The sequence below is a fragment of the Giraffa tippelskirchi genome, chromosome 11 (genome assembly GCF_054371585.1).
Source record: "Giraffa tippelskirchi isolate mGirTip1 chromosome 11, T2T-mGirTip1v1.2.pri, whole genome shotgun sequence".
NCBI classification, from domain to species: Eukaryota; Metazoa; Chordata; class Mammalia; order Artiodactyla; family Giraffidae; genus Giraffa; species Giraffa tippelskirchi.
This window is the reverse complement of record NC_137285.1, coordinates 18,068,096-18,085,389: the sequence shown is the minus strand read 5'-3', so window position 1 is coordinate 18,085,389 and position 17,294 is coordinate 18,068,096. Positions and strand designations below refer to the sequence as shown.

Genomic DNA, 17,294 nt, shown 5'->3' with positions numbered 1-17,294 from the left:
TTCCTGTGTGGTCCAGTGGCTAAGACGCTGTGCTACCAATGCAGGGGTCCCAGGTTCGATCCCTGGTCAGGCAGTTCGATCCCCAGGTCATCTTTGAGTTCCTACATAGGTAGTTGCCTCCCAGTTAGAATGGTTGTTACAAAAGGGAACAGAAGTTTAATGAAAGCATGAGGTTAGTGTTTAAGGACCTCCCAGTTACTTGTTCCACTAGCATTTTACATCTGACTCGTTCTTGAATATTTAACCAATAATTAAACGTATATCAATATAATTTCTGTACAACAGAGATAGCCTCCATATACTTAAAACAGACTTTTAGGAGTAAAATAAGCTGGTTTCTTTGTAATGCAAGTTTAAATTGCTGCATATCAATCCCGCCTTAAACTAGTAACTTACATGTTGACTGTGTTACTGAGGAAAAAAATTAATCTTGGTATTTCTTGCCTCAAAAACACATTTTTCACTCATTTTTAATCCTCTGAGCTACCACTGAAACACAGCAAAATAAACGGCAAGATACAGCTTCTGGGTCCTCAATTCAAATATTAGATTTGCTGACCTTTATTAAATTGTGGCCCGGTATATGAGAGTATGAGCTAGAGCTAATATATGAAGTTGTTTAAAAGAGATTCAACTCCAGTATAAAATGACACCTTGTGCTATTTTATTTTCTCCCTTTTTGGCTGCACCACGTGGCTTGCAAGATCTTAGTTTCCCAACCAGAGTTTGAACCCATGCCCCTTACAGTGGAAGCACGGAGTCCTAACCACTGGACCACCAGAGAATTCCTGGTGTTCAGCTTTTAGATTGCTGGTTTCCATTCAGTTGTTACAGTGCAGATGGACTTATAGATTGTGGTGACTGCTATGCCATGTTAGAAGTTTTATGCTCCTGTAGGATCATGCATAAATTTGCTTTAGACGTTAAAGGAACATTTTCAAATAATTTTTCCGTTTAGGGTCACACACTCATCATTGAACTTGGATCCTTTTCATGTTCAAGGTTATGTGGGGTCAAATTATGACAGCCAGAACTAACACAGTAAAAGTCTTTTAGGTTGTTTGAGGGTTTTTTTATGTTTATTATTTTGCCGCCCTAGTAGCTTGCAGAATCTTAGGTCCATCACCAGGGATCGAATGCCCTCGGCAGTGAAAATACGCAGTCCTAAGCACTGGACCACCAGGGAATTCCTAAGCTATTTTAAAGTTTTATCTTGATGGGGTATTTTAGGTTGTGAAGGCCACTAAATTTTAAGATACGGTTACTTACTATTGTAGTATGAGCAGAATTATATTATTAATAAAATGAAAGTTTCTAGTGTCTTCTATCTGAATATTGCTGTTTGTTGCATAAGCATTTCCAGTAGGAATTTCACCTTAACTTCGTGTGTCTCTGCAGTCAAGTGCAAGGATGATCTTTGCCTCCTGGGGGTAGATATTGGCAGTCTTGTTTTGTGCTGCCTTGTGACCAAGTTTCTTACGTATGTTATAGGGTTTGTTTCATGAACTAGGAAAGTACACCATACTCTCCCTGAGTTTAAAAGCTGTGAATTACAGAAATATTAGAACTAAATTGAAAATTTAACAAATGAAATCAATCTCTACTACTTAGAAGTGGATTCTAAGAAGTAGATTGAATTGATTGAATCTACCTCTTAGACAGTTTACGTATAACCGGTGACAGAGTTAACGGTTCTGTATGGTAGAGTAAGTCTGGAAAATTAAGATTTAATATATGCATTTGTAGGGGGAACGGTGCTTATTTGTTCTGTTAGCTGTCCTTGCATAAGACTCCTAAAAACACCTTAGTGCCTTTCAGAGAGTTAGGGAAAACTGTTTTGTACTTATGTTTACTGTTCAGTTGCTTTGATACTAAAACATACTCATCTAACAATATTTGAACGCCTACAGTATTCTGGGCATTGTTCTCAGGGTGCAGGTGAAATACAGGCTTTACCTGTTTCTCGGTCTGTGTTGTGGCATTTATTTCAAGTACCGTCAAGGAAAGAGGCTAAGACATGGTCCATTTAAGAGCTATTAAAGGAACTCTAGCCCAGGAACGGAGAAGGCAATGGCACCCCACTCCAGTACTCTTGCCTGGAAAATCCCATGGACGGAGGAGCCTGGTAGGCTACGGTCCATGGGGTCGCTAAGAGTCGGACACGACTGAGCGACTTCCCTTTCACTTTTCCCTTTCATGCACTGGAGAAGGAAATGGCAACCCACTCCAGTATTCTTGCCTGGAGAATCCCAGGGACGGTGGAGCCTGGTGGGCTGCCGTGTATGGGGTCGCACAGAGTCGGACACGACTGAAGCGACTTAGTAGCAGCAGCAGCAGCAGCCCAGGAAAGAAGACTCACTTGACTTAAAGATCTCCCAGAGGTTACACAAGAGGTTCTTCATTTATCTGATAATGCAAATTTCAGAAGGTACCAAAGGGTACATACAAGGTGAAAAGTCTCCTTCCACTCATGCCCTGCTGTCTGGTGTTATAAGTCTGTTACACCTTCCAGAGGTATTGTCTCATGACAGCGGAACTCCATGTATACAATGCTGCACACTTGTGTTTTCTCCACTTAATGTACAGTATGAATAGACTTGTCTCTTCCTGATAAAAAAAACTATGTACTGCAAGCATATCTGTAGAATAAATTCTCTGTGATGGAATTTATGGGGTAAAAAGATTGTGTTTTGCCATTTTTGTTTGGTTTTTTGTCGTCCCATGCGGCTTACAGGGATTGCAGGTCCCCAACCAGGAATTGAACCTATGCCCTTGGCCGTGAAAGCAAAAGCAGAGCCCAGAGTCCTATCCACAGGACCACCAGGGAACCCCTGTGCTTTGCACGTTTGATATGTATTACTAGTTTGCCCTCCTGAGATTTTGTAAGTTTTTTTCTTTGTACTCAGCAGCATATATAGGATTGTCACAAAGTCTGGATGCCTAGTTGAATTAAAAATATTAAATGAATACTGATATTATATGGTATGTTTAGTGACGTTATGTTCAGTTTGTCCTTATTAGCAGTGCATTAAGCTCCGAATTTTCATTAATCCTGCTCATGCACTTGCTCAGCTAGTAAAGAATCTGCCTGTAATGAGGAGGCCCCAGTTCGATTTCTGAGTCAGGAAGATCCACTGGAAAAAGGATAGGCTACCCACTCCAGTATTCTTGGGTTTCCCTGGTGGCTCAACTGGTAAAGGATCTGTCTGCAGTGCAGGAAACCTGGGTTGGGAAGATCCCCTGGAGAAGGGAATGGCTACCCACTCCAGTATTCTGGCATGGAGAATTCCATGGACTGTATATAGTTCATGGGGTCGCAAAGAGTCGAACACAACTGAGTGACTTTTGCTTTGACTTTTCATGTCCTTGCCTCTTAAGTGATTTGTAGCTTTGGTTGTTTTAGGTTTTTTTGGTTTTTTTTTTTGCTTATTAAAACTAAACTTTCCACATCTTATAGTCACCCTGTATAAAGAAGCCCTGTTTCTGTACCTTCTTGCAAACTTAATGCATCTTTTCCTCAACTCCTTTGTCAATTTGGTAGTTTAAAAAGTGGTCTCTCTGTGTTTTATCTTGCCTTTTTCTTATGAGTGAGATTAATTGAGCATCTTTTTATAGAGGTATTTGTTTCCTGTTTGTGATAATTTAGCTTTCCCAGTGGAAAAAATCATAGTTTACAGTTCAGTCCCCTTCGCCATGCCCTGTGTGTGTGTGAGTGTCACTAAATAATGTGTTACTTAGAGCTGTTTGCCCAAGCATCATTATTCTCTCGTGTACTTCAGATCTTGTATTTATCCAGGAAGAGTTTTTATGGCCCTGAGGACAAGTTGCTTATATTGCTTATTGTAGCAGATTTGAGGGTGAGGGTGAGTCCCACGCAGCCTGTGGGATCCTAGTTCCCCAGGATTGAACCCATGCCCCCTGCACTGGAAGCACAGAGTCCCAACCACTGAACCACCAGGCCAGTCCTTGGAGCAAATTAAATTTGTGGTGTATACAGACTATTTATTTTCTTTGAATAGTGCGTTTGATTTGGAGACAGCGTCTTCATGTAACATGATTACAAAAGTTGCTTATTTAAGCTGCTTTTTTTCTCCCTAATTAGTTGGTGACAAAGTTCCTGCTGATATAAGATTAACTTCCATCAAATCTACTACTCTAAGAGTTGACCAGTCAATTCTCACAGGTAAATATTATGTATTGGAAGGTTGCTTAATTTCTGAAGGCTCCCTCAGATTCCATGCTAATAATTGAACTGACTCTTGCCCCACTGTCCATTTATGGTATCCCATCTTAATCTTTTCCAATATGTTTATTTCATAATGCTGTATCAGTCTTTTTGCCAATAGATGCCAAGCTATGATTTTAAAACAACTAGCTTTCATCTCATAAGGCCTTCTTATATTTAAATTTTATTAAAAATTAGTTTTGATTTTAAAAAAAATTTTAAAGGTTGAAAATTCCTTCAGTAGCCTGAGATAAACTTGAAGCAGTGTTGTTGTCTCTATTTTGTGGAAAGTGAATTAATTACCTAGTGTTTTTTCCAGGTAGGAAAAATAGACTCCAGGAATGCTAATCTCACACCTGACATACTTTGCAATAGTCAAATGTACAATTAACAAAAGTCAGCACCCTCCAAAATGGTGAACGTTTACTGCCTAAAGTTTGAACACTAATTAGATTTGGAATTGTTTGGAACATTTTCCCGTTTTTGTTTGATAAAGGCACAGTCTAGGGTGGAGGGTTCATATTAACTGGAAGTCAGGTGGTCAGAAGATTAACTTAAACACAATGCTAACCTGAATTAAATAGTGAGTAAATATAAAATTCAAAGATTTATCTGATGATTAGTTTTGAAAAGCAACTAAATGTCTTAGAAGTAGGGACGTGAGTAACCTGGGCTCTGTATTTTTTATTGTTTCTTTATGAATAGCTTATCTACTAAAACTGCTATTATCAGCAACAACCTGGACGCTGATTAAGCCATAAAATGGTAGGGAATTGATCGGATTGTATGTATAAAATTCTCATATTGTGCCTACAAAAATAATTTCTATTTTAAATAAAAATCATACTCTAGTTTTAGGCTAGATTGAAGAACCAGAGTCTTCTGTTAAATATTGAGAGTGAAATTTGCTTCCTGAAATTTGAGTTAACAACTAGGGCCATATTTCACCCTCATTATATACCATTAACCCTTGAACAATGTGTGTTAGAACTGCGTGTGTTCATTTACCTGCAGATTTTTTTCATTAATAAACCGGTTGGTTGAATCCTCAGATGCAGAACTGCACATCCAGAGGAATCATATGTATACAGAGGGCCAGGCCTAAGTTCTGTGCAGTTTTATGAATGCAGAGGGGTTGGTCCCCCAACTGCTGCATTGTTCAAGGGTCAGCTGCATTTCATAGGTGACTGTTAGGTTTAGACGAGGTTCAACAAGACATTGTGAAAGTTGTAAGACGTGGTCTCTTAGACTATGTGGTCTTTTTAGTGCTGCTGATTGCTGTTTTTCATTTTGGTTTATTGAAGTAGAATAGTTGATAAGTGCATGCAAATATTATCTAGAACGGTGTTTTCATTTCTCATCTTTGGCATTATTGAACAAAAACAAGCTTTCTAATGGATGAGCCTCAGTATTCATATCTGAATCTACAGTTTATTCATTTTGTTAAAAGTAAATATACTTTCACCTTTTTAACTATTAGAGTGTGTGTATATATAAGTATACAACAAACCTACAACCACTATATTAGAGTATAAAGTGATACTTGAAAATGAACTAAAATTTGAATAGTTAAGAAAATAAAGGTAATTGACTTGAATTTTACTTCAAAATTAAATTCTTTTATTTTGATTTTTTTTTTTCTTGGAAATTAGTTTCTGTTACTGAATTTTACTAGTTTATATCATTTTGAATGAATTGGGCCTTTTTTTCCTTTTCCTGAGGGTGGTATTGGCGTGAGTGAATGTGAGGGTACCAGAGTTCTAGGTGTGAATTGCATAGATCCAAACAAACCTTCTGTATTGCCACCTGCTTAGGTGAATCTGTGTCTGTCATCAAGCACACTGACCCTGTCCCTGACCCACGGGCTGTCAATCAAGATAAGAAGAACATGCTCTTTTCTGTAAGTGCGTTGGATAAGATTTAACCTTTAAAGGGGTGTTTCCTTTAAAATGACGTGGATAATAACTGCGTATAGCTCACAATTAAAAGGTGTGTGTTTAGAAAGAAAGCAAATGTGGCAAACCATTAATAATTGGTGAGTCTGGGTGAAAAGTAAAATAGATGTTTATTGTACTGTTCCAATTTTTCTGTTAAAATTTTTTTGAAATATAAAGTTGAGAAATTTATAGTTTTTGTTTAGAATTTAAAGTGGTATTTCAAGTAGTAGGCTTTTGTATGTTAACATGGGAATCTAACCACCCATAGTAAATTTTTAAAAAGTACTGCAGAGCTACAGTGAAAATAGTGAACTAGGACTTAAAATAGAGTGGGGAGGGAAACCTTACACTTTGAATACCGGTGCTTGAGTGGAGGTCCTCAAGGGCAGCTCCTGGTCCTGGTCGCCCTTCTTATTACAGGGATGAAAGGAGAGGTGGAGAATGCTTAGAGTTGAGAGCTGTTTGAAAAGTTTGGAATACAGTTTTCAGACATAATGTTTGAAAAGTCTGGAACACAGAGGGGTTAAGCTCTGCTCCAGTCCAAACCTCTCTGCAAGGCAGACTCAGTGAGTAGAGATTTCAGGTGGGCCAGTGTAGAGGACTCTGGGGCAAGTGGGTACCATTCTCATTTCACAGAGAATCACAGAGAGATATACTACACCACCTGCCCTGAGGTATTGCTCATCATCAAAATTTGAAGGCTGTTTACCTGAGTAGTAGCCACTTGAAGGCCCAGTAGAATGTGGTGAGTAGAGAGTAGTAGAGAGGCCCAGTAAAGAGTCTGGGTGCCCTCATCAAAATCCACACAAGTATGAGTTTACTAGTCAGGATTTAAGTAGGATATGGTGTTAATCTCTTAACCAGTTCTCTCCTTCTGTCCTAGGGTACAAACATTGCTGCTGGCAAAGCCATGGGAGTGGTGGTGGCAACTGGAGTTAACACTGAAATTGGCAAGATCCGAGATGAGATGGTGGCAACGGAACAAGAGAGAACACCCCTCCAGCAGAAACTAGATGAGTTTGGGGAACAGCTGTCTAAAGTCATCTCCCTTATATGCATTGCGGTCTGGATCATAAACATTGGGCACTTCAACGACCCAGTTCATGGAGGCTCCTGGATCAGAGGTGCTATATACTACTTTAAGATTGCAGTAGCCCTGGCTGTAGCAGCCATTCCTGAAGGTCTGCCTGCTGTCATCACCACCTGCCTGGCTCTTGGAACTCGCAGAATGGCAAAGAAAAATGCCATTGTTCGAAGTCTCCCTTCCGTGGAAACCCTTGGTTGTACTTCAGTTATCTGCTCAGACAAGACGGGTACACTGACAACGAACCAGATGTCAGTCTGCAGGGTAAGTGGGAGTAGTTTAAGAATCTTCTGAGTTATGGTTGTTGATTCATCATAAGAATATGCCCTCATGTCATTAAAAGGTTATTGTTTTGTTAAATTTTATTTTTATTGTAGTTAACAATGATTTGTTGGTTTCAGGTGTACAGCATAGTGATTCAGAGATATATCTGTATATTCTTTTTAGATTCCTTTCCGTTGTAGCTTATTAAAAAATATTGAGTATAGTTCCCTTTGCTATACAGTAGGTCCTTGTTGGTATACAATAGTGTATATATGTTAATCTCAAACTCCTAATTTTAACCCCTCCCTTTCCCGTTTGGTAATCATAAGTTTCTTTTCCAGTCTGTGGGTCTATTTTTATTTTGTAAATGAGTTAATTTGTATCTTTTTTTTTTGGTTCCACATACAAGTGATATCATATTTGTTTTTCTCTTACTTAATTTACTTAGTATGATCTCTAGGTCTATCCATGTTGCTGCAAGTGGCATTTTTTTCTTTTTTTAAAGCAATTGTAGTATAGTTGATTTACAGTGTTGTTAGTTTCAGGTGTACAGCAAAATGAATCAGTTATGCATATACATATGCTCACTCTTTAAAAGATTCTTTTCCCAGATAGGCCATTAAGAGAGTATTGATCTGTTTTATATGTAGTGGTGTGTATATATCAATCCTCATCTCTCAATTTGTCCCTCCCCCGCTTGTCCCCTTGTAACATAAGTTTTCTACATCTGCAACTCTACTTATGTTTTGTAAATAAATTCGTTTGTACTTTTTTTTTTTTTTACACTCCACATAGAATAAGTGACGTTATTTTTTATTTTTTCATGACTAATATTCCATTATATATCTATATATACCACATCTCCTTTATCCGGTCATCTATCAATAGACAATTAGCTTGCTTCCATGTCTTAACTGATGTAAATAGTGCTTCTGTGAACATTGGGGTACGTGTATCTTTTCTAATTATTTTTCATCAGTTCTGGATATATGCCCAGAAGTGGGATTGCTGGATCATAAAACTTTTGATTTATAATTTGATACCTTTTTATGTGCTTAAAGCAAATTGAATTGTATCTGATAGAGGTTATCTACATGAGTGATATACTTGTATTGGGGAAGTAACTATAACTATAAGCAGTCTGTAAATGTGTTAGGTGACTGTGCTTCCTTTATTTCCCTGTTTTTCTAAGTGTATGTATGTTAACACAAGCTTCAAAGGAAGTATTGTATAAAACCAGCTAGTTACCTGCCTACATAAAATTCTAATTGGTATTTCCTTAACACATTGAATGAAACATGTTTTTCTTCTTGAAAAGTAAATAATTGCGTTTAACTTGCTTCCTTTTGTGTTCATCCTTCCTTTCTCTTACGTTGTTTTAACTATCACTTTAGGATAAAATAAACTGTTTAAACCTGCCATAAGCAGAATAAAGAAATAATGTAATGATACAGCTGAATGAAGTTCTTTCATGTAATTCGATTTCTGTAGGTTTTATTCAAACAACTTTAAGGTAGAAAGATGAGAGAAACAGTATAAACTTCCAGTTACAAAATAAGTGTGTCATGGGTATGAAATGTGCAGTGCAGGGAACAGTCAGTAATAATGTAGTATCTAGGTATGGCGGCAGATGACAGCTAGACCTAACAGTGATCATTTTGAAATGTATAGAAATATCACATCATTATCCCCATGCACCAGGAAGTAATAACATAGTGTAGGTCAATTATACTTCAAAAACAAACATAGAAAAAGAGCAAATTTGTGGTTATCAGTCTGGAGGGTGAGAAATTGGATGAAGGTGAACAAAAGGTACAAACTTCCAGTTAAATATTAGGGAATGTCATGTACAACATGATAAGGATAACCAGCACTGCTGTACGTTATGTGTGAGAGTTGTTAAGAGAGTAAATCTTCAGAATTCTCATCACAAGGAAACAGTTTTTTCTTATTTTGCATCTATATTAGAAGATGGATATTCACTAACTGATAATCATTTCATGATGAATGTAAGTCTAATCATTTGTACAAGTCAAAGTAATTTTTCAAAAGAGACACAGCTCATAAATATTGAATGAAATTCATGTCAAAGATTCTGTTTGGGTCATTAGTTCAATGAGAGAAAATCAGTAAGATGGTAAAACTGGTTACAGGAACATGTGAGGAAGTGCTCAGTATTAGAATAGGCCTAGGGGTCGCACAGAGTGGGACACGACTGAAGCGACTTAGCAGCAGCAGCAGCAGCAGCAGCAGCAGTGTGTGTTAGATTACAAAAACTGGTTAATATCATACAGGGAAGTCAAACTAAGTTTATCTTTTATAGAGGACAAAAAGCCACAACTTCATAAAACATGAGCCTTTTATAATAGCACAGTGAAAGAATGTTAAATTTTCCCAGCACACTAAATCTTTAAGTGTGCCTGTTAAGTAATGCTTCTGAATGACATTGAAAGGACATGCCATCATCCCCTTGGCCTTATCTCTGGGTTTTAGATAATGGGTTTTTTTAGCATTAGAAATTGTTCTTATTTTAATACATTGAACCCTCAGAATCTTTTCTTACCAAATTTAAATTTGTGGTAATTTTTTGATATACGCACCCTCAACTTTTTGTGTTATCCAAAACCCAGATCCTGATAGCTCAGTTGGTAAAGAAATAATGGACAGGTGTTCAGGTGGCAAGCTTCTAGCTTGTCTTAAGTAGATGCAGAGTGTAACTGAGCTACCTAAATTTTCTTTCCTTGGTCCCAAAAAATGTTGGATTTTTTTCTTATATTTTCCCTTAAATCTGATTTCAAATGTTCTGTTAAAGAAACAGCTTGCCTCTTTGTTCTGTTCTACCTTTGGCAACAGAAAGCTGATGCTAATCAGTATTCTACAGGAGGTTTCTTGCAGTGGGTTGCATAACTGCCCTTGACTTAGGGGTACTTTCATCATGCAGTTTCTAAATGGTTTACTGGCTTGCAGTCTAAAAATGCCTGTGTGCCTTCAGATTTAGTTTGTGTGGGTTAGAATTCTGAATGTCTTAGAATATTTTGTGCTGTGGTATAGACCCAAGGAGCTTCACTTTTATAAACAGTGTCATTAAAGAAGTGACATGGTGTAGTCATAATGATGCCAACTTGCTTTGATAAGTCTTAGTGTAGTTAATTTTTCACATGTGACTTTGTTTGAATTGTGTGGTAATACTGCTCAAGAGGTTAGAAAACTTAGGCTCTGAGAAATTGTGCCATGTCTGAGGGTTCCACAGCTTTTAACAGTAAGGTAAAGTTCAGTTTTCTGATAGGAGAGATTGGTAAAACCTGTTTCTCTCTCCCACTTAATAATTGTGTAACCTTGAGCACATCTTTAACCTCTCTGTTCCTTTTTTTCGTCTTCTGTAAATGTCAGACATTTTTGGAAAGAGCTTTCTGCCAAAATTCCTTTTTTAGATGTTATATCTGCTAGGAAAAAAAACTGTAGGAATTGGTGATCTTGCTGCATGTGACCTTGGACATGAATCCTTTCCTCATTTGACACACCAATTATATGTGTTTGAACTAGAGCCTTTTATCAGGAGTCATCACAGTTTTAAATCCCATTATATATAATTTTTTTTTTTTAATCCTTTTGTCTCACAGCTTTAGTTCAGTTCCCAGGTTAATTTAGTTCTGAGTATACTTTTGAAATGAAGCTTCTGGAATTTAAAAGTATATGCTATATAACAAACAAATCTTATGAGGCAAAGGAAGTTATTTTAAAACAAAATCAGATTTTCTTACTGAATAAGAGTCGGAATGCTCTGAAAAGATTTTTCAAAGCATTACATGGCTCTTTTTTTTACTTGAGTTTAACATGTTAAAAATTCTTTATTGTAGAATGGTTTGATCATTCCAAACTGGACTTCTGAATTACAATTGGAAAGCAAACCAAGAAAGGAAAAAAAAAATACCCTCACCTTAAAAAACTGGCTCATGTCACTTTATTATTCTGTAAAATTAGGAATTCCTTCCTAAAGCACGCTTCCATCTGTTATCATCTTGGTAACATCAGTTCATTCAGCTCTGCGGGCTCCTTACTATATACATGTGGTTGTGCAGCTTCATAGAAAATGAGCTATTACCACAATAAAAAGTAAGTGGGAAGGAGTAGAGAAGCAATTTGTCTTACTTTACTTGGGGAATATTTATGCCACTCTGATATGTGAGTTTATTCTTCCTAGGCTTTTACTCTTAGCTCTAAAGTGGGGATACCTAGGTCACTTTCTCAGCCTGCCATTTGGAATTCTGAGTATTCTAAAAAGTACTACTGAGTCTTTGGAACTGACTGGCCCAGAGTACTCATAACTTGGTTTTCATGTAGGTTCTCTTTCTCCTCTGCCTGGTGCCATTGCTGCTTATTTATTCAGCACCTCAGTGATGCTGTTTTTCAGACTGTTAGATGAATGGGGGAGGCAGTCTTAATAGTGTCTGGTTAGAATAAGGAACAATACTTCTCATGCTGAGCTTCGACACTTAAGTGAGAAGAGCCTTTTGACTTAGCAAAGGTTATATGCTTCTAGCATTTTTTTTTATATATATCTTTTAAACACTTAGGCTTTTTTTTTCTGTAGATGTTCATTCTGGACAAAGTCGAAGGTGATACCTGTTCCCTTAATGAATTTACCATAACTGGATCAACATACGCACCTATTGGAGAAGTGTGAGTAAACCTTCCTTGTCTTTTGAAAGGCTCCACCTTCGTAGTTTGGTGCCTATATAGACTTACAGTGTCTCTAAAATATTCGGATAGTTTTCATGATGTGTAGCTCATGTTGGTTATCAAAATGGCTTACTTTTTAAAAAATAAAATTGGTAATACATACCTGACCATTGATATACAGTTGAAATCGATTGTTTAAGCCAGTGAACCTTTTGCATCTTTTGAAGCCTAAATTTTCAAGTGGGGTTTCTGTTTAGGTGGAGTTTTGGGGGTGGTTTTTTATTTTTGTTTGCCTGCCATGCAACACAGTTTGTGGTATCTTAGTTCCCCAACCAAGAATCAGATCCGGGGCCCCGGCAGTGAGAGCACCAAGTCCTAAGCACTGGACCACCAAGGAATTCCTGTTTTTTCTTTATGGATACCAGTGGTGGAGGAATTTCAGCAACTAGGAATTTCTGGTCTTTACTGATTGACTACTGATATCAGAGACAAATTCTGTTATCGTCTCCAACATCAGATTTCTAGGAGCCATCACTTGAATTCTTTTGAATGCTCACCAATCTGTTGTACACAAAATTCTATTTATTAGTAAAAAAAATAAATAAAAATGACCACAGTTGACCACAATGTGCTTTAAGAGTTATTTTTTTTCTTCTGACAGACATAAAGATGATAAACCAGTGAAATGTCATCAGTATGATGGTCTTGTGGAACTGGCGACAATTTGTGCTCTTTGTAATGACTCTGCTTTGGATTACAATGAGGTGAGCCTCCTCAAAAATGAGAAACTAGACCTGGCTGTTTCTAGTTCAAGGGTGCGGTGGGCGTGATGAAAATCTAGCCTGCCTTCCTCCCTTTTTGAATGCACGAGTTCCTGATTTTATTTGCCCCTTCCATTGAGAGCTTGTCTCTATCAGAGCCAGCATGATCTACCCAAAGAAAGCTGGGGGCCTTTCCTATATTCTCTGTGGCTGAGCGTTGCAGGTCCTCAGCTAGGAGCTGTAGCACACATGATGTTCTCTTCTGTGTATAGCTTAGTTACTATAAATGAGGAAAACCCAGGATACTTTTTCCTGAAAGTATAGAGTGTTGATCTTGGCTTTTTAAGATGGGTATCATTGCATCCTTGAGGACAGGTTGAGGCTTAGAAGGTTGTTTTGATGATGTTATTATATAAAATTTAACCAACAGAAAACCTTCTTTCATCCCTTTTTAAATTATAAACAGTGAGATAGATTTTTTGGTTTCTAAAGGCAAGTCCGTCCCCAACAAAAAAAGAATATAAATTCTGTAGAATGATAAATAATGACATGGAATTACAAATACTGTTTGCAAGCTCTCATGTTTCAGTTAATACTGTGATTATTGGCTTATAGTTCAGGGAAATGAAAGGCCTAATTATAAGAAAAAGATCAAATGCACACCTGTCCTTTGAGTTTATTTTTAATTATTTGGATCATGTGCTCCAGGATAGCATAAAAATGACCCAGAGAACAATAATGTGATGGAGGACAGAGTGTCCTTCTCTGGAAAGTCTTTATTAAAGAAAATTTACTTGTTTTTACTACTTTTCCCTTTTTGTAATATGTATGCTTTCAACTACTACAGGCGAAGGGTGTGTATGAAAAAGTTGGAGAAGCTACAGAGACTGCTCTCACTTGCCTGGTAGAGAAGATGAATGTATTTGATACTGAATTGAAGGGTCTTTCTAAAATAGAACGAGCCAATGCCTGCAACTCGGTCAGTATTTGAGCTTGGTGGTGTTCATGCTGCCCATCACTCCTACCATATATCCTCAGTCCAGGCACTCACTCTCTTAGACAACTTACTCTACTTTATTTCCTCAAACTATCTCTGAGTATCTCCTTCTCCATCTTCACTGTAAGGTAAATTGATCTGGCCATTTGACCAAGAAAATAAAAGTTATCAATGGACAGTTTCCATATGCAGCCACCTGTGCTGTGACATGTACTCTTTCTGCTCCCAGTAAAACCCAGCTGCTCCTTGTCCAATAAGCCCCAGCATCTTACCTGCATTATCAATCTCTTGTCTCTACTGGATCTTCATTAGAGAAATAATAGTTGTTTTTTATCTTAAAACTTTCTTTTCACTTAAGCACCCTGCTTCGTTTCCTTCCTGGTAAAACGTCTCAAAGAACCGTTTTTATGTATTATTTCACTTTTCCCATTTTCTTGAGTCCACTCCCGTCAAGCTTTTGCCTCCTTCTAGTCTATCAAAACTTCTTATCACAGTTGCCCATGACCTTGTGTTAAATAGTCTAATTGTTTATGCAAGTGTACTACTAACACATTTTAAAGTTCACAGAGCAAAAGTTGGCAGAAATAAAAGGTAAACTAGACAAATTCACAATTAGAGTTGGAGATTTTAACACACCTATCTCAAATATTGATAGAACAAGCAGATGAAAAAAAATCAGGATATGGAGCAACATTTGTAAATCTACTTAAACCCTTATTTCTGTTGTGCTGCTCCTAATATGCTTTTCAGATCCATAAGGAACAACTTACCAGAATAGACTGTATTGCTGGTCCGTGAAGCAAGACTCAACAAATTACAAAGGATTGTACAGACTGTTGCTGACCATGATAGAATTAAACTAAAAATCAATTAAAAAGATACATAAGTTTCCATCTGAAGAAAATGGAAAAACAAATACAAGTAGAAGGAAATAGGAAATAATAAAGACAAGATCAAAAAGCTCGTCTGGAAATTTTTATATCAGTAAATTTAACAGCATAAAAGAAATCAGCAAATCCTCTCAGTAGCACAGCTTTGTAAGCTGACATTTTTCTAAGAAAAATGGAATAATCCTATGCCTGTTAAATTAACTAGATCTGTAATTCAAAATCTATGCTTCCCCTCAAATTATTCAGGCCCAAATCTGCCAACACTGAAGAAATACAAGTTGTCAGGAGTTCCCTGGCTGTCCCGTGGTCAGGACTTGACACTTTTCCTCAAGCTGCAGTGTGGCCACACCAAAACCGGCAGAAAACGAAACCTTTATCACCAGTATGACCCTGATTAGCAAACCTGACATTGATGTAACTTTCATAGTACAGAAGTAGAGATTCTCAGCACAACGTTAGCACATTGAGTCTAGTAGTAATTAAAACTTTGACATGCTGTATTTATTTGAGCAGAATTACTACAGCTATGGTGAGTGGAGTAGCAATACTGGGGGGTGCAGGTGTGTCTGTCGGGTGTGCGAACACTAGACAAATGTGTGCTCCCTCAGCTGTTCTCCCTTGCCTGTCGGAGCCCCAGAGCCAGGATTTTCTTAGGCTGAGCAAAGTGGCAGGCAGGGTGGACTGGCCTGTTGAGGAGACCCAGGTGCTGGAGGCCGACCAGATGGCCAGTGTCTGCCAGCAGCTGTTCCAGATGGTTTTACTCAGGTTTAGCTGCGTCAAGTGTGTGAGGCTACAGAATCCAGTGACAGTTCATTGCAGGACAGGTCCAGCGTGTGGCCTCAAAAAGGCTGGCAGCTCCATGACATGGACCTTGTTCAGGTTGCTGAGGCTAAGGCCTGATGTTTGCTGACCAACTTGTTGCTTATGGTCATGGTGATGCCAGCTGAATGGACCTAAGCAGTAACCTCTGTTCTAGCTAGAGTGGTGAGTGGTTGCTTAGCTGAGAAGCAGAGTAAGCAACATGCGAACAAGATGTTACCATACACGAAGGTCAGAGTGACAAGCAGCGAGCGGCAGGTAGAATTAGAACAAAAGGAAGAGAAGAAGCCTTGACGCCCAGAAGCAACCAAAGGAAGCTCAGAAATGGAAGCTGCAGAAGCCAGAGAATACTGGTTGAAGGGACTGTGAGGACAAGCAGGAGCAGAAGAGGCCTGGGAGGAAACAAGTCAGGCCCTGAAGTCTGCATCTGGTCCTGCCCTTGGAGACCTGGAAGCACAGAGCCCCCCTGCACCAGGGTGAACACTGTCTGCCTGCAGTGCGTGCAGGGTGGTGTCAGTGTGGTCTGCAGTGGGTCCTCCAGACCTGTTCCCAGTGCCCACTGCCTCCCAGCCTTAGAGTTTAGGTTTCTTCAGAGTTTGGCTCTGCTACACACAAGCTCTTAGTGTCAGACCTAGATACCTGTCATCTCCAAGGCGCAGCCAGTCAGTGCTTGAGGCTCCTCTTTGTAGCACTCTAGTGCTACTGTCCTTCAGTCAGGGTTTTCTGGTAGAAGAAAGAGAAACAGGTTATAAATACAGCCTTCCTGGTTATACAAAAGCACAGCTTATTTCAGCGATCACTACGGTGACTTTCTTTCATCCTTCCCTAGGTATCCAGGGCAAATGAGGAGGCAGTGTGTTGGGGGAGTAGGGTGGCACCTCATGGCACAGGTAGCCTAAGGTGGGTGACAGTGCACCTGGTAAAGACCTCAGCTATTTAAGCATTTAGTCACCACGCCAAATCTCAGGTTGTAAAAAGGACTTGAGGACCATCCAGTCCAGTCTCACACTTGCAGGCAGGGAAACTGAGGCCCTCAGTGACGTGCATACCATCTCGCAGTGTGAGGCAGAATGGGAGCCTGCTCCAGCACTCTGTTTCCTTTACATCAGTTTGCCTCTTGTATACTCTCCAGGGAAATAAAAACTCGTGCCAGAATGGAGGATGCCTCAGCTGAAGTATAGAATCTTTCACAGTAGAAGATTCCTGCTTCACAACCAACAGTCTCACAGCCACAAGGGTCTTGGGCCTTTCCTGTGGCATCCTGCCCAGACTTATGGTTTCCATGAAACAAGTCCAGGTCCTTTGTTTCTGTTTTAGGGAATTCACCCCACTTGTCAGTAAGCAAAGCCACATTGTCTGACAGCTCTATTATTAGTTGGTGTTTGACTAAACCCTTCAGAGGCAACGTGAAGATTTCAGCTTTACAGAAACTGAAGTTTAGAATTACTTGGTTATAGACCTGTAATACTCAATGAAGAGAAATAACTAGCAGCAATAGAGCAGGATCAGCTTTTTAAGGCCGAGTGGCCCCTTTGAATAGGACTGTTGCATTTCACAGCCCTGGTCCTGGAAGCAGTGGCTTTGTTCTCTCCACCCAGGATGTATCTAGGTGGCACTAGTGGTAAAGAACCCACCTG

The 17,294-nt window shown here is 38.8% G+C and overlaps 1 protein-coding gene across 6 annotated transcripts in view; it reads left to right on the top strand.

Moving 5' to 3' along the window:
- ATP2A2 (ATPase sarcoplasmic/endoplasmic reticulum Ca2+ transporting 2) overlaps nucleotides 1–17,294 on the top strand; it is a 59,021-nt gene that overhangs the window by 29,004 nt on the left and 12,723 nt on the right. For 4 of the 6 annotated variants that reach the window (XM_081539994.1, XM_081539995.1, XM_081539993.1 and 1 more), the window contains 6 exons: nucleotides 4,103–4,183; nucleotides 6,040–6,125; nucleotides 7,046–7,510; nucleotides 12,102–12,190; nucleotides 12,852–12,954; nucleotides 13,799–13,930. In XM_081539994.1, the coding sequence (XP_081396120.1) occupies nucleotides 4,103–4,183; nucleotides 6,040–6,125; nucleotides 7,046–7,510; nucleotides 12,102–12,190; nucleotides 12,852–12,954; nucleotides 13,799–13,930 (956 nt within the window). The remainder of the gene's footprint in view (nucleotides 1–4,102; nucleotides 4,184–6,039; nucleotides 6,126–7,045; nucleotides 7,511–12,101; nucleotides 12,191–12,851; nucleotides 12,955–13,798; nucleotides 13,931–17,294) is intronic. The other 2 variants (XM_081539997.1, XM_081539992.1) reach the window with 1 other exon arrangement.